The 21,050-nt window shown below is 36.8% G+C and overlaps 3 protein-coding genes across 3 annotated transcripts; 2 read left to right on the forward strand and 1 right to left on the reverse strand.

Annotated features, from left to right (window-relative positions):
• Positions 1-1,041: 1,041 nt before the first annotated feature.
• On the forward strand, positions 1,042-5,004 carry LOC147287464 (protein phosphatase 2C 16-like). Its single transcript, XM_086241417.1, has 4 exons — positions 1,042-3,256; positions 3,594-3,950; positions 4,047-4,152; positions 4,301-5,004. The coding sequence occupies exons 1-4, from the start codon at positions 2,000-2,002 to the stop codon at positions 4,633-4,635; spliced, it is 2,055 nt and encodes a 684-aa protein (XP_086097543.1). The 5' UTR covers positions 1,042-1,999; the 3' UTR covers positions 4,636-5,004.
• A 432-nt stretch (positions 5,005-5,436) lies between these two features.
• Positions 5,437-9,224, reverse strand: LOC147287465 (DNA binding / DNA-directed RNA polymerase). The gene is made up of 4 exons (XM_086241418.1): positions 8,735-9,224; positions 7,939-8,088; positions 6,800-7,117; positions 5,437-6,113 (listed from the first exon to the last, which is right to left on the reverse strand). Exons 1-4 carry the CDS (start codon positions 9,146-9,148, stop codon positions 5,706-5,708), a joined length of 1,290 nt encoding a protein of 429 aa, XP_086097544.1. The 5' UTR covers positions 9,149-9,224; the 3' UTR covers positions 5,437-5,705.
• A 6,119-nt stretch (positions 9,225-15,343) lies between these two features.
• Positions 15,344-19,534, forward strand: LOC147287466 (large ribosomal subunit protein eL20z-like). Its single transcript, XM_086241517.1, has 5 exons — positions 15,344-15,615; positions 17,510-17,568; positions 18,187-18,313; positions 18,411-18,528; positions 19,153-19,534. The coding sequence occupies exons 2-5, from the start codon at positions 17,559-17,561 to the stop codon at positions 19,219-19,221; spliced, it is 324 nt and encodes a 107-aa protein (XP_086097643.1). The 5' UTR covers positions 15,344-15,615; positions 17,510-17,558; the 3' UTR covers positions 19,222-19,534.
• The last annotated feature ends 1,516 nt before the right edge of the window (positions 19,535-21,050 follow it).

A 21,050-nucleotide genomic window follows, 5' to 3' on the forward strand; every position in this document is an offset into this window, starting at 1 on the left:
ATCAGGGAATGACTTTATTATAAATTAAATATATTTTCTTATAAATTAAAAAAATTTATTATGAATTAAAATGATTTTCTTATAAATTTTAAAACACTCCCGATATTCATCTAAAAACTATTTTTTTAAAAAATCTAAGCATAATTATCTATATATATTATAAGTAAGTATAATAAATAAGAACTATTGACATAATTATTATTTATTTTGGCGTAATTATTGGAATGTCATTGATAAACAATTACATGCAATTATGAAAGTTTGAATACTAGTGTCGAATGTTCCAACAATTACAAAGTAGGTTTGAATGCTTGGTACAAATTCACCAAAGTTGACGCTTACATGTAGATCGAATTGTTCTTTCTCTAAAGAGCTTGACTATTTCTCCATGATGCCTTTAGTTTGGACTAATTGACTCTAAATTCTTAAAGTAGATTGATAATTTTATTCTGTAACCAAATAAATCGATAGTTTATCTTTAATGGTATTTCTATACTGGAATGTTTTGAATTATCCTTCCCCAATAAAAAAAACAGATTGATATATTGTAAAAATTATAGGATATAACTGATATACCGTTATATGGTATAACTAATATAACATGTAAGGGTATTATTAGACGATGTATTTATATTAATAGGATATATAATATTCACTCATATTATAACAAATAGATTGATTATACTACACGTCAATATAGTAATTTCTTAATAATTTTTGTAAAAGTTTGGTTTTTACTTTTCAAGTCGCAGTAAATTGGAGATTAGCTCCGACAAAGCAGCATACAGTAGTTCGTACGAGGCTATAGCTACGAGCTTTATAAGACATGTACGTACACAAAGTCAGAGACATTATTGGTGGACAGTGTCTTTTTCAGTCCACGGACACGTGTCCTTCTCAAAGGTGTATGATGAAAAGTCCATGGGAGTAGTTTGTCTTCGTGTCAGCAGTGTCCTGAGCTCAGCATTTTCTGTCGCAGTGATGTAACATAATTTCATGTATACGTGTCCCCAAAAGGAGTGCATGCTAATTAAGAAACCATTTCCACAAAAGGAATCTCTCTCTCTCTGTGGAGCCTCCGTGCCCCAAGAAACAAAGAGAAAAAAAAAAAAAGTTGGGGAGAGGCTTCACTGACCAGATTTTTCTAGGTGAAAGTTCCTTTCGGTTTCAGCTGGTAAGAACCCACTAAGTTTTTTTTTTTTCCTTAGATTTTTTTGAAATTTTGTTTATCTAATTGTGTTGGGGAACTCATCAAGATCATGTGTTAGCAATATACCCAAAATGTTTTGTCTTTGTGTGCTCTGATTGTGATGGTTGTTGATGATTTGGGGTTGCCTGTGTTCCTTGGAAGAAGAAGGAGAAGGAGAAGAAAAGATAGGTACCCATATTTCAACATAAGCTGAGATGGGTTGCCTTAGATCCAGGAAAACCCAAGCTTAATGTGAAAAAAGTTTTCACCTTTTCCAGGTTTTCTTGTGATTATTAGGGTTGGTTTTCCTTTTTCGTAGGTTCTTTCTCATGACCCCTTTGCTTTCTGTTCTTGGATTTATAGATAAAGCTCGGATTGCAGTCATTTTCATGTGCTTATGTGAATGTTTAAGGGTTGGTGTTGAGGATAGGATTTTGGTATTATGTGGCTGATTCTTTTCCAGAAGGAGAATAGTTTGTAAGCTCTATATAAGAAACTCAATTTACCCTGTGAAGTCTTGAAATTTCCATCATTGGGAAGTTAGATCCACTGTTGTTCACCAGATCTGATGACCGCATTTCATTATCCTCATGTTTAGCACATATATACCCAATTACCCATCTATTATATGATTGTAGTGGTGTATTTTGTGTTACTATAATTGTGAGAGGATTAGTGGATCAGTGATTAAATTGCAAAAGAGGGGAAATTGTCTGTACTTGAGAAGTTTAGCCCGGTTCATTGCCTGAAGGTGTTAGACTGGATTAAAAATTGTAAATCTATTGAGTATAGATTGAAGGTAGCTGTCAAATGGTACGTACGAAGACAAGGAAATTGATGGAAGACATGACTCCAGGAGTTGCAGTGACACTTAGCTTAGGTAATTATATATGTGATAATTCTGGAATTGCAGCCAATGTGGAGTTCACATGGCTAAAGCTAGTAACAGACCCCGGGAATTTGTCATCAGATTCCCCTAAGGTGGTGCCTTTAGAGTCAGTTTCCTGCAACAATGGAAGTTTCAATGATACTAGAAGTGAAGCTAGTGTGGTGGCCATGCCATCACAAGAAGATAGTGATGGAGGAGCTGATTTGTTGAAGAAGCTACCAGAGAACGGAAAGTGTTCTGTTGCTAATGATGACGTGCATCAAGAAATTGAGGAAGATAAAATCTTATCCTCCAAATATGATACTAATGGAATTGTTAGTGAGGAGTTGCTAATGTTAGACGTAGGGTCTGCAATAAGCTTGTCAGATGTTGTGAAGATTGCAAATGTTGGTGATGGTCAGATTGTTGCAAAAGCCATTGTCTTAGTAGAATCAACTGTTGGGCAAGTGGGGAATTTGTCATCGGATTCCCCTAAGGTGGTGCCTTTAGAGTCAGTTTCCTGCAGCAATGGAAGTTTCAATGATACTAGAAGTGAAGCTAGTGTGGTGGCCATGCCATCACAAGAAGATAATGATGGAGGAGCTGATTTGTTGAAGAAGCTACCAGAGAACGGAAACAGTTCTGTTGCTAATGATGACGTGCATCAAGAAAGTGAGGAAGATAAAATCTTATCCTTCAAATATGATACTAATGGAATTGTTAATGAGGAGTTGCTAACGTTACACGTAGGGTCTGCAAAAAGCTTGTCAGATGTTGTGAAGATTGAAAATGTTGGTGATGGTCAGATTGTTGCAAAAGCCATTGTCTTAGTAGAATCAACTGTTGGGCAAGTGCCTTCTGGTGAAGTCATTATGGCGGCAGTAAGCCCGGCGTCTGAGATATCTGGAAAGTCTGAATTAGCAGCCTCTACAGTGGTTTTTGAGTCAAATGGGGAGAAGAGTGTCAGTAAAGCAGGCATCCGGAGCGTTTTTGAGCTGGACTGTATTCCCCTTTGGGGTTCTGTATCAATTTGCGGAAGAAGGCTAGAAATGGAAGATGCAATCGCTGCTGTTCCCCGGTTTATCAATATTCCAATTGAAATGCTTATTCGAAATCATATGACTAATGGAATGAACCAAAGTTTGACCCACCTAACCAGTCATTTTTTTGGCGTTTATGATGGCCATGGGGGCCCTCAGGTACATGTCTTCTTCCATACTTTTATTTTGTTCATTCAAGTCAAAGTATATTATAATGCAATTGGATGTATTTTTTGGATATTTCAGCCTGATTTTATATTGTATGGTTCAATTATTTCAAATTATTAATGAATCTCATTGTACTGCAAAGGCATATTGATATGCTTGCTTCTTTTCCTTAGTCTGCTCTACCTTTCTCCACTGTTCAGGTTTGTTCATGAATGTTTTCTTGCATATCCACAACACAGTACAAACACTTGGATTGAGAAATTCCTCAATGGAAAAAATTCCAGAGTTCTGAATTTGTTAACTGATTGAAAGGACCCTCATCTTGCAGGTTGCTGACTATTGTTGCGAGCGCCTCCATTCGGCTTTGGCCGAAGAGATTGGAGTCATGAAGGATGATTTGATTAGTGGAATGGGAGAAAGTCAGCAGGTGAAGTGGGAGAAAGCATTCACTAATTGTTTTCAGAGGGTTGATGATGAGATTGGAGGAAAAGTCAGCAGAGGCATCATTAGAAGCAACGAAGATGCTTCTGAGGCTAGCTTTGAGCCTGTTGCCCCAGAAACTGTTGGGTCTACAGCTGTGGTAGCATTAGTCTGTTCATCCCATATAATAGTTGCAAACTGTGGTGATTCAAGAGCAGTTCTATGTCGCGGTAAACAACCAGTAGCATCATCAGTCGATCATAAAGTAAGCATGTGTTTTTTGTGTGTACCTATTTACATGTTAAGAACCAAAGCTTTATCTACTTGTTATTTTATTTTATTTTTTTGTTATTTTCCCCAGCCAAACAGAGAAGATGAATATGCAAGAATTGAGGCATCTGGAGGCAGGGTCATACAGTGGGATGGACACCGTGTTTCTGGAGTTCTTGCAATGTCAAGGTCCATTGGTATGTCTATTCTTACCCTTATACTTTAAGCTTTTCGTTTGTCTGTGTCTGAACAAATATGCATTGCTTTCTATGACTAGCATTTCCCATCTATGATATCAAAGTCCATAAGAAACTGAACATATTTATCTTCTTTATCATCCGACAGGGGATAGATACTTGAAACCATTAATAATTCCAGAACCAGAAGTCATGATTATCGCTCGAGCTAGAGACGATGAATGCCTTATTTTGGCCAGTGATGGACTATGGGATGTTATGACAAACGAGGAAGCTTGTGAAGTGGCTCGAAGGCGCATTCTGCTTTGGCACAAGAAAAATGGGGCTACACCTCTTGCCGAGAGGGGCACAGGAACTGATCCAGCAGCACAGGAAGCTGCTGCCTACCTTTCTACGCTTGCCCTCCAAAGAGGAAGCAGAGACAACATCTCTGTGATTGTGGTGGACTTGAAAGCCCAAAGAAAGTTCAAGAGCAAATCCTAAAATGGGGAATGTCCACACTGTATGGTTTTGGCTACTTCCATATGTTACATCTAATTAATATATATATATATAGAGAGAGAGAGAGAGAGAGAGAGAGAGAGAGAGAGAGAGAGAGAGAGAGAGAGAGAGAGAGAGAGAGAGAGAGAGAGAGAGAGAGAGAGAGAGAGCATGGTCCATTCGTTTTTCTCATGGGCTCAGTGTGTGTACAAGTGTAGAAAGCTGTATGTACTACATACTACTGTAGCAACTGGAATGCAATGCCATATGTGCCTTTTGGGAATGTGCAACATTCTAGATAATGGTTATGCGAAAATGTGATTGCTTCGGATTTAGATGGATACAGATCTTGCCTTTCTTTTCCTTTTCATACATACCTAGTAGTTTTGTAGGTTTTATGCATTTTTACCTTTTATTTTTTGAATGGCAGTTGCAACTCATTGAGTCACTCACACCGTAGGATGTGAAATCAACCGAGTTGTTAGTGATGCATTATGTTTTTCAATTGTCTGTACAATACCTCTGATTATATTATATACTGCATCTTTATTAAATGTGAAGTTCCTTGGCCAAAAAATAAATAAATAAATGTGAAGTTCATTTGTATAAGTGAATCTCAGTGTCATCTATATTAAAGATATGGTCCGTAATGTTGTCAATAAGCGTGAAAAACGTGTTAGGAAGCACAAATTTGTGCCCACAATGGCTGAATTCCTACAATTCATGCAAAACAACTTTTGAAAATACATGGACAGTGTGAAAGCAGTTTATAGAGAAGTACATAATAAATGTTTAGGTTGTGCCTCAGAACTCAAGGAGCATACTGCAATATGATTCCATAATTAATATCTATCATAATAAAAAAATGCCAAACACTTACAAAATTACTGCTAGACAAGCACATTAAAATAACAACGTGCAAATGTGCAATAGAAGCAAAAGAAATGCAACATAAAATAAAAAGTAGACATTTTTGTAAAACTGTTTCTAAATCTCACTTCCTGAGCATGTAGAAAGTACCCCATTCTTCCATATGCTGTCAAACAATCACAAAAGCAAAGACAAAAAAGCAATCATCTATTCCGACGCTTTGGCCGCAATTTAGGAAATTGGAGAGGGACATGAAGGGTGGCCAACCATAAGCTGTTCTTGCGAGAGAGCTTGCAACCCAAGTGCTCATAACGCACTCTCAAAGTTAATGAACTCATTCTCAGATCCTTCGCTATATCTGACAATTCTGTCTGGAATTCATCCACAAAAAGAGTGAGCACCAAGACATAACTAATGAGAAGATCATTTTTCTCAGTTGATAGCTTTTTTGAATCTGAATCAAACATGGTCGAAAACTTATGGCGTAGAATGCTTGGGATTCTGTGCCTCTTTGCAGAGGAAACACCATCCATGGAATGCTGATCTTTGAACTTTATAAGATGTGTAATATAGGAGAATATGCAAGAAAGCTTATACTTCTCGTCTTCATCCTACAAGTATAGACAACATAAAAATATTGATTATTATGTAAATGATGAGATAAATGGGGGAAAACCATGAAGCTTCAAATAATACTAGATTGAAAGAATGTCACCATTTCATATCTCTAATCTTTTCCTTTCTTTTATACTAAGAGGTTCCACAAGTGTAGTCATTAGATAACGACATGTACAGGAAAAAATCAGAGGTTGACATACAGAAACTAAACTCTGCAGTTATAAACCCTTGCCCGCCACATTAAAGCGACCCAAGAAACATATTTAGTTTGACATCATTGCCAAGTTACGGTAAGTATGATGTATACATAGTAGCCTTCAACAGAAAGATATGTATGTAGTAGTGTTTTTCATGTACCAGCCATTTTTTGAGTTAAATAGAAGAAAATTCTAAAGTTGCAAAAGAACTATTTATAGATTATACCAATTTATTTATCTCTTATCTTTTTTCTTTATATCTTCAAACCCAAAAAATGCAATCGACTGACAATGATGGGCTATTCAATTCAGTATGCTCTTACAGAAACAGAAAAGAGGATTGGCCTTGTGTGTGTGTGTGTGTGTGTGTGCAAGGCCACATCAACGTATTTAGCAGTATTCTCTACTAGTTTAATGGCCATCAGAAGTAGATCTTCATTAACATGTTTTCAGACACTTTCAATGCATTTTTGCACCCCTACCTCAATCTCCTGCAATTTATAGATTCTGTTGCAAACAAAAGTTGGGAATGCATCCCCTGAAACGTCTGCTCCACCTTGCAATAGCTCATAAATATCTTGAAGAAAATTCCACTCTCCTGTGGCAATGATCTTGTCCAGTGGGTAAGCCTCCTGGGGAGTGGTAGCAGAAGCATTAAATGGTGGGCTATTGCGAGAGACATGACCTTCTTCAGTAACTTCAAGAGCCTCCTTGTTAACCACAATTTGTTTGATTTGGGCATCCAAATCCTTTTGAGAATCAGGATCCTGTTCTTGCTTCAAGGAATGCATTTTTTTATTCTGCAATGTCGTAGAAAATTCAATTTAACATGCTAATGCTTCTCAAAACGCTCAACTGCATTCAGCTTGATACAGTGTTGTACAAAAATTTCCCAAAAATCGTCTCAGTTGCAACTATTTTGAACCACACACAGCTCTAGTTCATATCATGTCCTTTGATAACATAAAAATTTTAATTTTTTTGGTTAAAGGAATGAAACCAAGAAGAAAGGTACCCTCACCAACATTGATAGTTACATCAATGGTTTCTAATCTTTATGTTCAATTTTTTTTTTTCTTTTTCATTTTTCTTCAAGCAATCTTCATTCTTTATAACTCAATACTGGAAATTCAACCACAACATCCATAGAGATAATAGACCTCTAACATCACAAAGAAGATATGGAGAAAACAATCAGTAATGTATGAATTTAGTATGAAAGAAACATGGTCGCACATGTGCGGCGAAACCCATCATTATCTTAATATTTCATTTTTTTAGTCGAAACATGTTGGTTGATCACCGTATGATGCATTAACTTTTTTCAAACGAACATTTTGAAGAATAAAGTCAAAATGAATAAATTATAATTTGCTCAACTATTAGAATCAATAAAATGAATTCTATGTTTTATGTATGTATACATACTACTAGTCATTGCAAATAGACTTCCATGGTATTCTTACTAAATCCAGTGATTTTTGCACTCCCCTCCCCCCCTTCCCCTTCACCTGGCTATATTTCTATAAACTATGAACACACACACTCAGACAAGGTACCTGTGATTGCAGAAAATGCTTGTGATGATCATTAAAAACTCAAAAAGAAAGTAGGGTCTTACCTCTCTTATTGACTTCTTTGTTCCATAGAGATTATGGAGCTCTATATGTTTCACTGCCTTCTGTTGTGCAGAAAAATCTCCCGCCACTGAATTTGCAGGCTCCTTATCAGAGAAGTCAAACCCTCTAACTTTTGGTTCCAATCTAAATATCTGGAAATTCACATCCCAAGTAAGGTTATAAATATATCCTTGCAAAACAGACGTAAGGATGAATACACATGCACGCACACACTCATCTTATATTCCATTGGACTAAGGTGCAATGTGAGATATACATACAAATATATACACGTATTAGGATGTTATTATACTTGAGATTTCAAAGCTGACTCTTTGCAATTTTGATAAGAACAATTTGGTTTAAAAAGAGTACTCACAGTATATAAGAGATCAAATGCGCTTGTTATACTTTACATTTTAAACAAGGTTCTCAATTTACTTATCAAAATCCAAATCTAAATCATAGTGACAACAAAAGCAACACCACTGATTTAAACTGTTCGTAAGGTATCAAGAATTACTATAATTTCTGTTCTCAGCAATGAAACAAAGGACCCATGTAAACTACATATACTAAATAAAACACAAGTACACATATACATTAATGCTTTTTAATCAGTGCATCGTTGCTTACCAATTTATCAACCAACAGAGTCAAGTAAACTGCACTTTCATAGTAACCGAACATCATACAAGTAAATTCACTAAACACTAAACAAATGAAAACAAAACAAATTATTAAAATCCAAAGATTTTCAGGCAAAAAAAAAAAAAAAAACTAATAGCCCCAAATTACCTTGTTAGAAGCAATAGGCACAATCTTCAAAGTCTGGCTGGCCTTATCAAGAACACCAAGTGCATAATTGCAGTGTTGCTGCCCAGCCTCAGCCTCACCAGAATAGCTAGTCCCAACAAAATCAACCTTAGACCCACTTGGGCTCACCACAAGCTGAAGCCTCCTAGCTTTGTCTCTGTGCCTAAAGACTCCAACTTTGGTTGAACGGGGGTCTGGGTTCTTGGTGGGGTCAAACCCAGATGGGAAATAGCCCACCAATGGTGGGGTTCGCTCTGGGTTGTCTTGGAACACCTGAATGGTGGCTTGAACTGGTGGGACTTCCTTCTTCTTCTTCTTCTTCTTGTGCTTGTGCGGTGTTGTTGTTTCTTGGTTTTCTATCACTTGGGACTTGGTGTCTTCTGCGTCTGATTCCATTTGGTACGAGAAGAGAAAGGGTTTAGGGTTTTAGTTTTAGGGATTAGCTACGGTGGTGCTGGTGGGATGTAATAGGCCTTTTGTTGATGCTAGCGTTCCTGTCGTTATAAATTAAACAGGAAACAAAAACAATAATAATAAGAGTAAATAACAACAATAGCCTTCGAAATTTACCCTTACTATCATCTATAAACTTGTTTTTTGTATTATATAATTTGCGAACTTTTATTTGTGTATCATTTAATTATATTTTGTTAATTCTATCAACTGTTTTTTATTAATTTTAGTCACATTGTGAAACATATGAGTCACTTTTAAAAAATAACAATGGTAATTTATCCCTTTTTTCTTTTTTCGACGTGATGTGATATGATTAAAATTAACAAAAAAAGTGTAGATGAAATTAATGCAATGAACTAAAGTGATATATTGATGAAAATTTGAGGATTATATAATTTAAAAAACAAGTTTGTGGACCAAAGTGAAACTCGAGATAAAATTCGAGGACCATTACTGTAATTCTCTCCAAATAAGAATAATATAAGAGGGAACTATTTGCACACCTTTTTTTTTTTTTTTCTTTTTGCACACCCTTTCTAAAAAAAAAAAAAAAAACTTAAGGGAAAATACCACTTTGGCCTTCCCCTCTTTGCCTCTCTTTCACCTTCTTTTACCCACACACTCTATTCCCATCCTCATCCTCATCTCCATCTCCATCTCTCTTGTTTTTTCTTCTTCATCGTCGAAGCCCACCCTCACCCTTTTTCTTCTTCTTCTTCTTCCCCCCACCCCAACCACCTTCCCCCGAGCTCTCCCCTCATCTCCTCTCCTCTTCGGCTCCTCTCTCCTTGCCACCTCCCAATCCCTCCTCTCTGCATGCACCAGCCACCACCTACAGACAGCCAAAACAGCCACCCCCACCTTCTTCCTCTTTTTTTTTCTCTCTCTCTCTCTCTCTCTATCTCTCTCTATCTCTCCTCTCATCTAAGCAGACATCCAAAGGTCCAAAATATTAAAAAAAAAAATTGCAGCGGGTTCGGCGAACCAGTGCCGAACCTGGTGGTTTTGTTTGACAGGTACCCGCCGAATAGAATAGGATTGTTCGGTGGGTACTTGCCGAACGAAACTGATGGTTTCAGCACTGGTCCGCCGAACCACCTGCAATTTTTTTTTTAAGTTTTCTTCTCTCCTGCGATGGTGAGCTAGCTGGAGAAGCAGTTGTGGAGTGGGCAGGAGAGAGGGGTGGGTCAGGTGAAGGTGGGGGTGGGGGAGGGAGGGAGGTGGTCGGGGTAGGGGAAGAAAAAGAAGAGAGAGTGGGGTGGGGAAAGAGAGAGAAAGGGAGAGAGGAGAGAGGGGCAGGGAGGGTGTGGGGTGGTCGCCGGTGGTGGTAGGCTGCTCGGCGTGGTCAGGGATGGGGTGTGTGTCGGAGAGAGGAGAGGTGGGGAAGGAGGTGGTCAGGGATGGGTGTGTGCCTGTGTGTGTGTGTTTTTTTTTTTTTTCTGTTTAGGATGGGTGTGCAAAAAGAAAAAGGGATGAGGTATAAGATTTTTTCCTTTGAATTTTTTTTTTAAAGGAAGGTGTGCAAAAAGAAAAAAAAAGCGTGTAAATAGCAGCCCTCTAATATAAAGAGTGCTGCTATTTGAAATCCTTTTTCATTCTCACTACAACCAACTTTTATAATCTCTCATTAAACACCCATCACATTTCCAATAAGTCAATAACCTCACTTATACAAAACAAAAAGATGAAAAAGATCAATAAATTAATTGGTGAGATTAAAGTACAAAATTGGTCATAATTGCGGTTTTTTGTGATTTTTCCACATTAAAAATTTCATACTAAAAAATAAATGAACAAATGAAATGAAATACTATCAATGCAGTTAGAATTTGAGATATAGGGATATAATTCAGTGTTAACGAACAAAATTAACTTTGTTTTTCTTTTATCTAGAGGGATTGCATTCAAACTTGAGACTTCTCCAACATTATGGAGAAAAATATTGCAACTTCATGCAAAATTAATATTTACCTAACGCTTGAATAAATAAGGGTAAAGATTTGTATGGGTGTGTTAAGCAATCTCTTGGGTGTGACCATTATTTTTGTAATTGCCCTTGAATAAAATATGGTTAAATTATGATTTTGGTGCTTGTAGTTTAGGCAAGAAACTTGAAACTTTCCCAAGAAAATCCCATAAAAGCAATAGGGTTTTTTTCCCATTAGCAATAGGGCTCCGAATTAGCCCAGTCGGTCGATAGTGGGCTACCGAACCGATCTCAGAACTATTAAGTAGTATTGTAGCCTGCAGTATATCTGACACACACAAGATAGTCAGCTTGTACGCAGCCCTAGTTATTCACACTTATGCATATGGTGTACTTTATCTTACAGGATTACTAAACTATGGTGTACCACTTAGAAGAAATCCAATTAAGTTGACCAACCTTAAATTTGAGAATATATATATTATTGTTACTATGGAACAAATAGTCAATGGTAGTGTACCTATTATTGTTAGCATGGGCACCATGATATCCTTTTCAAATGAGAGCAAATTATTAAGGGAAAGTTTATTTTATTTGGTGGATTGACATGATAATATTAAAAATGATATATGATCATGAGTAGGGTTATTAGGGTTGGAGAATAACAATTCAACACATGCATAGAATGTAATGTGTAGGGTTAATAAACTTTTGGAAACTCAATTTGTGTAGTAATATAGGTGTAAGTGTCTTGAGTATGTTGCACAATTGGGGTGTGATAATTAATTATGGTATGATATTTTAACCGGTCTTGTGTCAACAAAAGATCTCAAACATTGATTGAGTCAAACAAGATGTTCATTTCAGCGAATCGCTCGGCTCGAAATGATTCAGAGGAATGTGGTTTGTATCGGAGTGTTGGAAGAAGAAGAAGGAAGAGGTGGAGTTGAGGAGTTTTAGGCGGAGTGTGATAAACGTGCATTTGGAGTGTTGGTCGTTGGTGATTTTGGGCCCATTCTAAATGGTCTGGTGGGACCAATCTTCACTCTCTCTAGTCTTTATCCCTCTGGGCCACATATTGTATAATAAAGAAATGGGGATAGGTAGAGGATTGTGATTCTTTATTCTCCTTGTCCTGATCCATATTCTTTTGGATATTTGTCCTAAAAGTTCTTTTTCACGTTGTAGAACTTTCGTCAAACACGATGGAGGCGCCACCAATACCGCCACCGATAGAGGCTGTCGATAGATTAACCGCATTGATGACTTTTACTTCCTAATGTTTTTTTTGAGACTCATTGATGTCGTTCACTCCTCCTTAACGTCCTCACTTTCATGACCTTCCCGGAAAACTTGCAGAATCTTTTCTTTAATACTAATACTAGGCGTATGATTCCATTATGCCCAATGGCCCCAAGAACAAACACTATACCCAACGCGGTTAAGTCCAACACATGTTTGAACTGATCCCCTAAGTGGCGACCGCGTTGGGTATTGTGTTTGTTCTTGAGGCCATTGGGCATAATGCATTTGAGAATAACCTTACGACAATTTTTTTATGACAGCCTCTATGTCGACCTTTATGACAATTTTTTATGACAGCCTTTATGACATAAAACTTTTTTTATGACAATTTTTTACGTCCAACGCGGTTACCATACTAACCTTACGACTCCAAACATGTTTGAATTGATCCCCTAAGTGACAACCAAACAAACCCAGCAATTTGCAGGCTCTCAACCTCTCCTCTAGCAAATTTAAAGCTATAACAGTTTTATCATCCACTGGAAGAGTTCTTCATAGATATGCAAATTCAGTTTCAACAATACCACATTGCTAAAATGTACCATTCATTTTCATCATGTCAATAAGCTAATAGGCTAATAGCTAGTTTGATTAAATTTATTTGCAGAGAGAGAGAGAACAGAAACTTGAATTAAATTCATGCTAACCTTTTATCTTCACTAGGTGTGTTCCGTGTAAGATAGATATCCTGGCTAGCAAAGTGTAGAATGTCGGGCTCTAACTCGCCCACAAACTAAATAGAATCTTTGCTCAAGCATGTGCAAAATTTGTCCAAGATCCTCATAACAAAAATTCTATCCGCTTTCATTTCAAAACCTCTTATGTTTTTCATCTTGAGGAAAACTTGAATGACATAATAAAAAAATATTTAATATAATATCAGATGCTCATAAATTTTTTATAGAATTCCTTAACATCCTTACCAGATCCACTAGCAAACTGTTCTTATCTTTAAATTTTTCTTTCCCAATTTTGAACCACATTGTAGAAAGATAACCTATTGCCCTTAAATGCATTTGGGAATCACCATAATTTTTTATGACAAATTCAATTTGAGGTTTAACATTGATGTACTATTTCTTATCAAACTGCACATGTTTAAACATTATACAAGATCAAACCACATTGCAAAACATAAAAGAGAATAAAAAGAAACGTGAAAAATGATGAATATTAACTAGAGAGCACCTCATCTGAAGCGGAAGCAATCATTTCTATAGTTGCAATGGAGAGAGTAGCAGGCTTTGTGAAGGAACAAGTAGCAGCACATCATGAAGTAATGAAGGAGTTTGTTGTTGTTATCATCATGAATAGATATATAGACTAGGGTTGATTTTGTTGTTATCATCATGTATAAAAACAACAATTCATTTTGATCGAACCACCTAATTTCATTTGTTTGCTACGGTACATGTCTTGTTTCAAGATTCAGCTATTATAATTCTATTTGATTTCTATTACATTTACTTCGATTTTTTTTTTCGATATAATAAATATAAGTATATATATTGCTCTTATACAAATAAGACTCTCTAGTTTTCTCCGCACTTAGGATTATCTCTAAAGAAAAGGAATTACAAATATAAAATAGAATTATAATTTGTTGTTTATATATAGGCTAGGGTTGATTTTATTTCAATTAATGAACGAGTTTGTTGTTGTCGTTACCCTAGATATATAGACTCTCATCATAGAATTGAAATAACTCTAGCATTTCACTAACCTTCTTCTCTTTATTATATTAATTCTCCACGTACTCTTAATTTGGTGCTTTGATTTGATGCATTTAATTTAGTTATTTATATCATTTATGGATATTTTCTTTTTCTTTGTTTGTTTACTTGTTTGTGTGCTTATCTCTTCTTATGTGAAGGCTCTTAGAAAGATAGAGATCAATCTCTTTCTATCTCTAGACAAAGAAAAAAGATTCAACTTAATTGAGTAATCAATGTCATTTCAATTCTTGTTCCTAGTTGACCCATCCATATAATCAAGCGATTCTTACATCCACACCAAAATTATTATTCATACTTGATCTGTACGAGATTTTATAGAAGAATTTTTTATACCAATTCTGTACAAAGAAGTTCTTTATGCGTAAACAAAGTCCCATATAGGTGTATAGGATTTCGTTTGAACAAAATTCTTATATAAGATTGTCATAAAAGATTATCGATCTCATCTCAAGGATTTCCCATGTAATGAATGATGAGTTAGCTAATCTTTTATGTCCTGCTCCTTTTTTTTTTTTTGTCATGGTCTTTGGTTTTTTTGGTCAATTGTTGTCATGCTCTTTGTAAACATGTCTTTTTTGAGAAAGTGCTATTTAAGAGACATGTTTACAAAGTTTGCTCTTCTTTGTAAACATGTCTAAATGAGCAAATCCAACTCCTTCCAATGAGGCATTTACACCCATTTCAGGACTAAAAATGGGGTCTTTGGACTAAAATGAGGCCATTTGTACACCCATTACCAAGCCACGCTACAATCCTTGAACAGTTGAACCCATCACGGCATCACCCAATCTCCATTGCCGTCTCTAATATACAGAGCACCTGCCCCTGAGCCCTTTTGTCCAATACAGCCTTTTCTTGCCCGCCAAAAGCCCAAGCCCAAAAATCTTGATTTTGGGAGAAACTTGGAACTTTCCCGAGAAAATCCCATAAAAGCAAATAAGCAGTAGGGCTTTTTTCCCATTAAAAAAGAAGAAATTTTTTGTTTGTTTTGTTTTTTAACTGCAAGGTGACAATGTGACATACCCTCCATTTTTTTTACTCTTCCCGTGAGGTTATGCGACGTGTCGTTTAATGGGGTATCTTTCTCGTAGCAAGCGATTCTTGGCTTGGCACGAATATACAAAGATGATTCATTGATTCCTGTTATCTTTGTTTGTAACTGTAAAACGTAAAGAAACAACAGCGGCTTCCCTGTCCTTCGGTCCTTCCCTTTTCCTTCACAGCTGGTTATTAATGGAGTGAAAACTGAAAAGCCGTTCCTACTTGAATAGAGAGAGAGAGAGAGAGAGAGAGAGAGAGAGAGAGAAAGAACTTCTCATCAGAACCCATTTCTTCAATTTCCTCGTCATCATCAGCAGTTGCTTTTGCAATCTCAAAAAGCACTCGCTCACAGAAGCTGCTTCTGCTAATATCAGCTCTCTGTTCCTCTTACTTCAGAGGTAAAAATTCTCTCTCTCTCTCTCTCTCTATTCTAAAAATCCACAGTTCTTTCAGTTTTTTTGGCTCTTTTTCTTGGCAAGAACTGGAAATTTGGAGTTGGGTTTATTTGTAATACTGCATAGTTAGATTGTTTCAGTTTTTAGCCAGTGTTGGTAAATTTATGTCTTTAGAGTAATCTTCCCACATGAATATTTTGTTTTCATGAAGGGAAATCCTTTGCCCAAATACTTGAATGTTTAAAGTTGGGTTTTCTTTTTTCTTTTTTCTTTTTTTGCAATTTTTGAATGGGTTTTTGCAATTTTTATGAAACACTTCACAAAAGTTGCTTACTTTTATTCTGTTTTCTCTTGAGAGAGAGAGAGAGAGTACTGGTGTTCTAAACGCAGACTTCAAGGTTAAGACTTTGGGGATTTTGAGGGAATTATATTAGTATTGAAAAACTGCACATTTGTTTGAGAATTACATCTTGTGTCATTCTATTTTCTTGTAAGCAATTTCTTTCTATTAGTTTCGATTGAGTATTTGAGTATGTATGCATATATACTTGAACTGATTCTAAAGTTAATGTCTTTAGTGGGCTTGTTTTACAAAATAACTTTTTTTCTCTTTTCCTTTTTGGGTGTTTCTAAAATCCACTTGATTGGGTTTTCTTGTCTTCTACTATGAGTAAATTAAAGAAGGGAAAAGAAACAATCTTTCATGAGGTTTTCTACTTGCCATTTTTTTTTGGTAAGAGGGCGGGCATTCTAGTTGCATTTTAAAGCACTAATTCTCTGGCAGTTTTGGAGAAGGCACGATTGAATAAAAGTAGCCTTCATATTTCATTTTGGCAGGTTGCATGTAGATTCAATAAAAGTAGAAGAGTTAGCATGTCAATTGATTCTGCCAATTATTAGTCATATTTGCTGCATATGACAGTACAAGGAGATTTCTTATGGAACTATGATAGCTTGATTCCTTTATTTGTTTGGAACCCATCAACCATATTTAGTTTTGTTTGTCTAGTAATTCTTTTACCTGATCGAAATGCAATTAATTATAAGAATCTAAGTTACAATCTTAGGCAGTTACCATTGTTGGTCAAATGTGATTGGGATCGTATTAGAGTGGAAATAGGATAAAAATTTACAAATTCTTTGTTGAGTCGAAGATGGTGATGAATTTACTCTACTAGTGGAATAAAGACAGGCCTTGAGACCAAATGATCCAGAATATATGCAGGATGATTACTTCCTTTCTTCCATTGTGGTCTCATTAGTTAGCTAGCCAGAGTGATCATTCTATTTATATTTTCCAAGAATCTGGGAAGGCCCTTTATGCATGTCTTTCGGTTGGAGGGCATTTTCCTTCCCTTTGAACCTTATCCTTGTAGAGTTTTTTCAAGTTTTAGTATGAACTGTAGGTAACAATCTCTTAGAATACTGCTTGAATTGTGATGGATGTCAATGATTTTCCATCTCAAATATTGTGGGCATTCTTGAGTAGTTAATATTATCTAGTTATGAGATGATATGTGTTCAGGACTTCAGGCAGAAAAAAATAAGGTAAAAAAGAAAGAGATGATATGTATCATATGAGGTGCAGAAAGCATCAACCAAAATGCAGCTATACGGTGGTATGATTAATAAGTCTTTAAAGTTTGGACCTATTAAATAACATGTCTGCTCGTTGTGGGAATATTCACATACGCAATATATTGGTCTATTAGGTTTCCCTTTGGATAAGATATATAATGACCTATTAGTTTTTTATCTCAACAAAGATTGTCATATCGTTACCTAAATGCAGCAGTTAAATGGTCTTTGATTTTGTTTTTCATGATTCATATATTTCCATAGGTCATAATTCAGCCTATCTTTATTTGTTTAACAGAATATATTTTTCATATAACAGTTACTTCCAAGGCGGAGAGGGTAACTGAGGGTGATTGTCTTCAGAAAACATGGATAAGAGTACGTAACTCCTTCTGCATGCTATTTTTATTTTTCCAATAAAATGGGACTGTGCACAAGCGTCGGTAGCAGGAAAAGTTTGTAAATTGCACTAAGTTGTCACTCTACAATAAAATTTTCTGCACACACATGCAAGCACCCACTTTCAATGGTTTTGTTACACAAATTAGTATCTGGCTGTCACCTTTGTTTGTCATGCCTGTGTGGGTTGTTGTTGGCTGCTTAGTTTTCGAGGTTCGACATCACTTGGTATAAAGACTATTTAATTTTCTATGAAATCAATGACCTGACACATGTCTATATATTGAGATCTCCTTCATACCGGTTGTTTAGTCCTCTAGAACTGAGAAGTCCTTATTTGCAGTGTCACACGTCAGACTGATGAGTGGAAATGATTTTAGAGGACTACTAGAAGTCCTTAACATCTGGGGCATGTTTCAAATTTGTTCTGCAAATTTAGAAGTCTTTTTTCTTCTTCTTCTTCTTTTTCCTATTATTCTCATTGGTGACTTAGCTTATACAAAAGCTACATGCTTAATGTAATAATTGATCATTTTTGTTAAAGTTTATGGCAAGGTGTTATTGGATTACTTTCTGAAAGTGGTTTGGTGAGCACAGGGCTCTCAGCAGATGTAGCGAACCATGGACATGGCGACTATGCTCCTATCAGTGATCCAGAGGAACTAGAATTGGGAATATTTGACAAACCCCTTGCTTGCTTTGGTTGTGGAATTGGATGGTTTTCGTGAGTGTTCCCGCCTTTTCTCTCTTCCCCCCACCCTTTTTTCTCTCTCTCTCTCTCTCTCTCTCTCTCTCGCTAATAGATGCACCTTCTTTTGCAGTCTTCTGCTTGGATTTTTATGCCCACTGCTGTGGTACTATGCTGCATTTCTCTACTTTGTGAAATATTACCATAGAGACCCAAGGGAGCGATCTGGGCTTGGTGCCTCAGCAATAGCTGTAAGTTTTATGCTAAAATAATGAAAGGGTGATTCTATTTGTACCCCCATTTTTTCTCACACCCATCAAATATAATAATATTTATTTTACTCTTATTTATCTAATTCTAAAAAATTGAAAAAATAATTATTTTAGTCCTTTTTCTCACCCACCCTTCAAATATAATAATACTTTTTTAACCCTTTTTATCTTATTTTACTCTTATTTATCAAATACTTATTTTACTCTTATTTACTCTTAAAAGAATACTTATTTTACTCTTATTTATCTCAGAACTTTTTTTGTTTTTCTAAATCTCCATTGGTTACCAGTTAAAACACTGTTTTGTAGTAATTGCACCCACTAGGACACATATTTGTTATTCGGAGTGCTTTTGAATCTCCTTCCATTGTTAGCTAAAGCACCATGTTCTGCAAGAAGCATTACTGCCTTAGGGACCAGCCTTTTTTCTTGTTCTTCTTTTTTTGGCTAATAACCATGTTGTAGTACTAGTTGGTAACATTAGAAAAATTTCTGTAGAGTATAGAACTGTGTGTTTGTACCTATTTTCCATTTGTAGTGATGAAGGATATTTGTGGCCTTAATCACCTTTCATTGATTGCAAATGTTGTGTGATTGTTGCAGGCTTTGATCTTTACAGTTGCTGTGTTAATAACGGTAGTTGTCATTTTTTTCAAATCCTTGCTCCCATAGCTTAGGCCAGCTTTGTACAAAAATCCCTATGCTGATGATGTTTAGATCAAGCGTTTGTCCTTCCTGTAATTGTATCACAGAGCAAGAAAGAAAAATGTTGGCATCATGGGATGTCCAGCTACTGAAACATGAAGCAGTTTGGGCGTCTCTGTAATAGACTAATGGTGTGCCATGCATGATGCAAACCGTGTACATAAGCATATGCAACTGCTTAGCTCCCATTTAGTGGGAATTTTTGTATAAAATTATATTGTAGAAGGGATAGTACATTTACAAATACTTAGACAGAATATTACCATTCCACATTCATGCATCTGTCAAGCAACCCAAGTCCAGTGCTGGAGGCTGCAAAGCAAGTTTGGTCTATGTTTAACATTTAGCAAGTTTAAAAGAAGCTTCTACTAAAAGGACCCAATTTGATTGAGTTATTTTAGAGGGCTGCTATTTGCACACCCCAAAATTTCTTTTTGCACACCCCAAAATTTCTTTTTGCACACCCCAAAATTTTAATTTGTGAAATGATAAAAAACACCTAAAACAAAATTCCCCAAAACCCCATCCCCTCTATCTCTCCTTCCTTCTCTCAACCATCTCTCCCCATCACAGCCCAACCCAGCCCCGACCACCCCAACCCCGCCTCTTCTCACCCCAACCCAGCCCCACCACAACCCAACCCCGACCACCCTAGCCTCGCCCCTTCTGCTTGCAGCACCACCGCGCGCAGCGCCTTCCAGCCACCGGCGTGCCCTTCTCTCTCTCTCTCTCTCTCTCTCTCTCTCTCTCCGAGTAGCTGGTTCAGCGAGCACTTGCCGAACGGGTCCTTGATGTTCGGTGGGTACCTGCCGAATAACACTCACATCGTTCGGCGGATGACTGCCGAACGAGTGTGACATTTTCGGTAGACCAGTGTTGAACGGATGCGCAGCTGTGCGCGGGAGGAGAGAGAGAGGAAGGTGGTGCGGGGAGGGTGCGGGAGGGAAGGAGGTGGTCGGGTGAGGGGCTGGGTGGGTGGGTCGAGGCTGGGGTAGGCTGTGACGGGGCTGGGGTGGTCGGGGTTGGGTTGGGGTGGGCTGGGGAAGAGAGAGAGGGAGGGGGAGGGGGAGGGAGAGAGGTGGTCCGGTGAGGAGGGAAGGGGTGTGTTTTTTTTTTTTTTTTCCCTTAGTTGATGGGGTGTGTTGGATAAAATGGAGATATTATGGTAATTGGGAAGGGTGTGTGTATGAGAAAATTTAATTATAGAAAGGGTGTGAGGGTGTGAAATGAGAAAAAGTGAGAAAATGGTGTGCAAAAAGAAATTTTAGGATGTGCAAATAGCAGCACTCTTATTTTAAAGTCTACCTGCCACTTTCTTTGGTCTATTGGGAATCCACTGGGCTTCGCAGTATAAGTAAGAGGTATGCCTTTTTTTTAATAGGATTTTGCACTATGTTAATGGTTTTTCTTTCTATGTTATTCAATGCAAAGAATTCTTTTATCCAAATAATAGAATTTGGGATGATATGCTTTGACATATACTAATTGCATGCACGATTGTCTTATGGAGTTTGGCTTTACAATTAATAAACCTAATTGCCATTATACCTAACCCTTTTTTCTTCACCACCAACTTCACTTATGCTCATTGATACATAAAATATGATTGTCTGTTGATTCAGCACCCTTTTCTTTATTGATAGGCAAGACCACTTTTAACCTTAGTGGAACAGTAGTGCTATAAATAAATTGCTATTGGTGTTGGTCAGAATAGTTAAGATACACAACAAATCTGCAGAGAGATGGTTCATCTTATAACCAACAGACCTGCATGTAAAGAGTTTATGTACTAACAT

This window comes from Dryas octopetala, chromosome 4 (genome assembly GCF_963921425.1).
Source record: "Dryas octopetala chromosome 4, drDryOcto1.1, whole genome shotgun sequence".
Classification (NCBI taxonomy): domain Eukaryota; kingdom Viridiplantae; phylum Streptophyta; class Magnoliopsida; order Rosales; family Rosaceae; genus Dryas; species Dryas octopetala.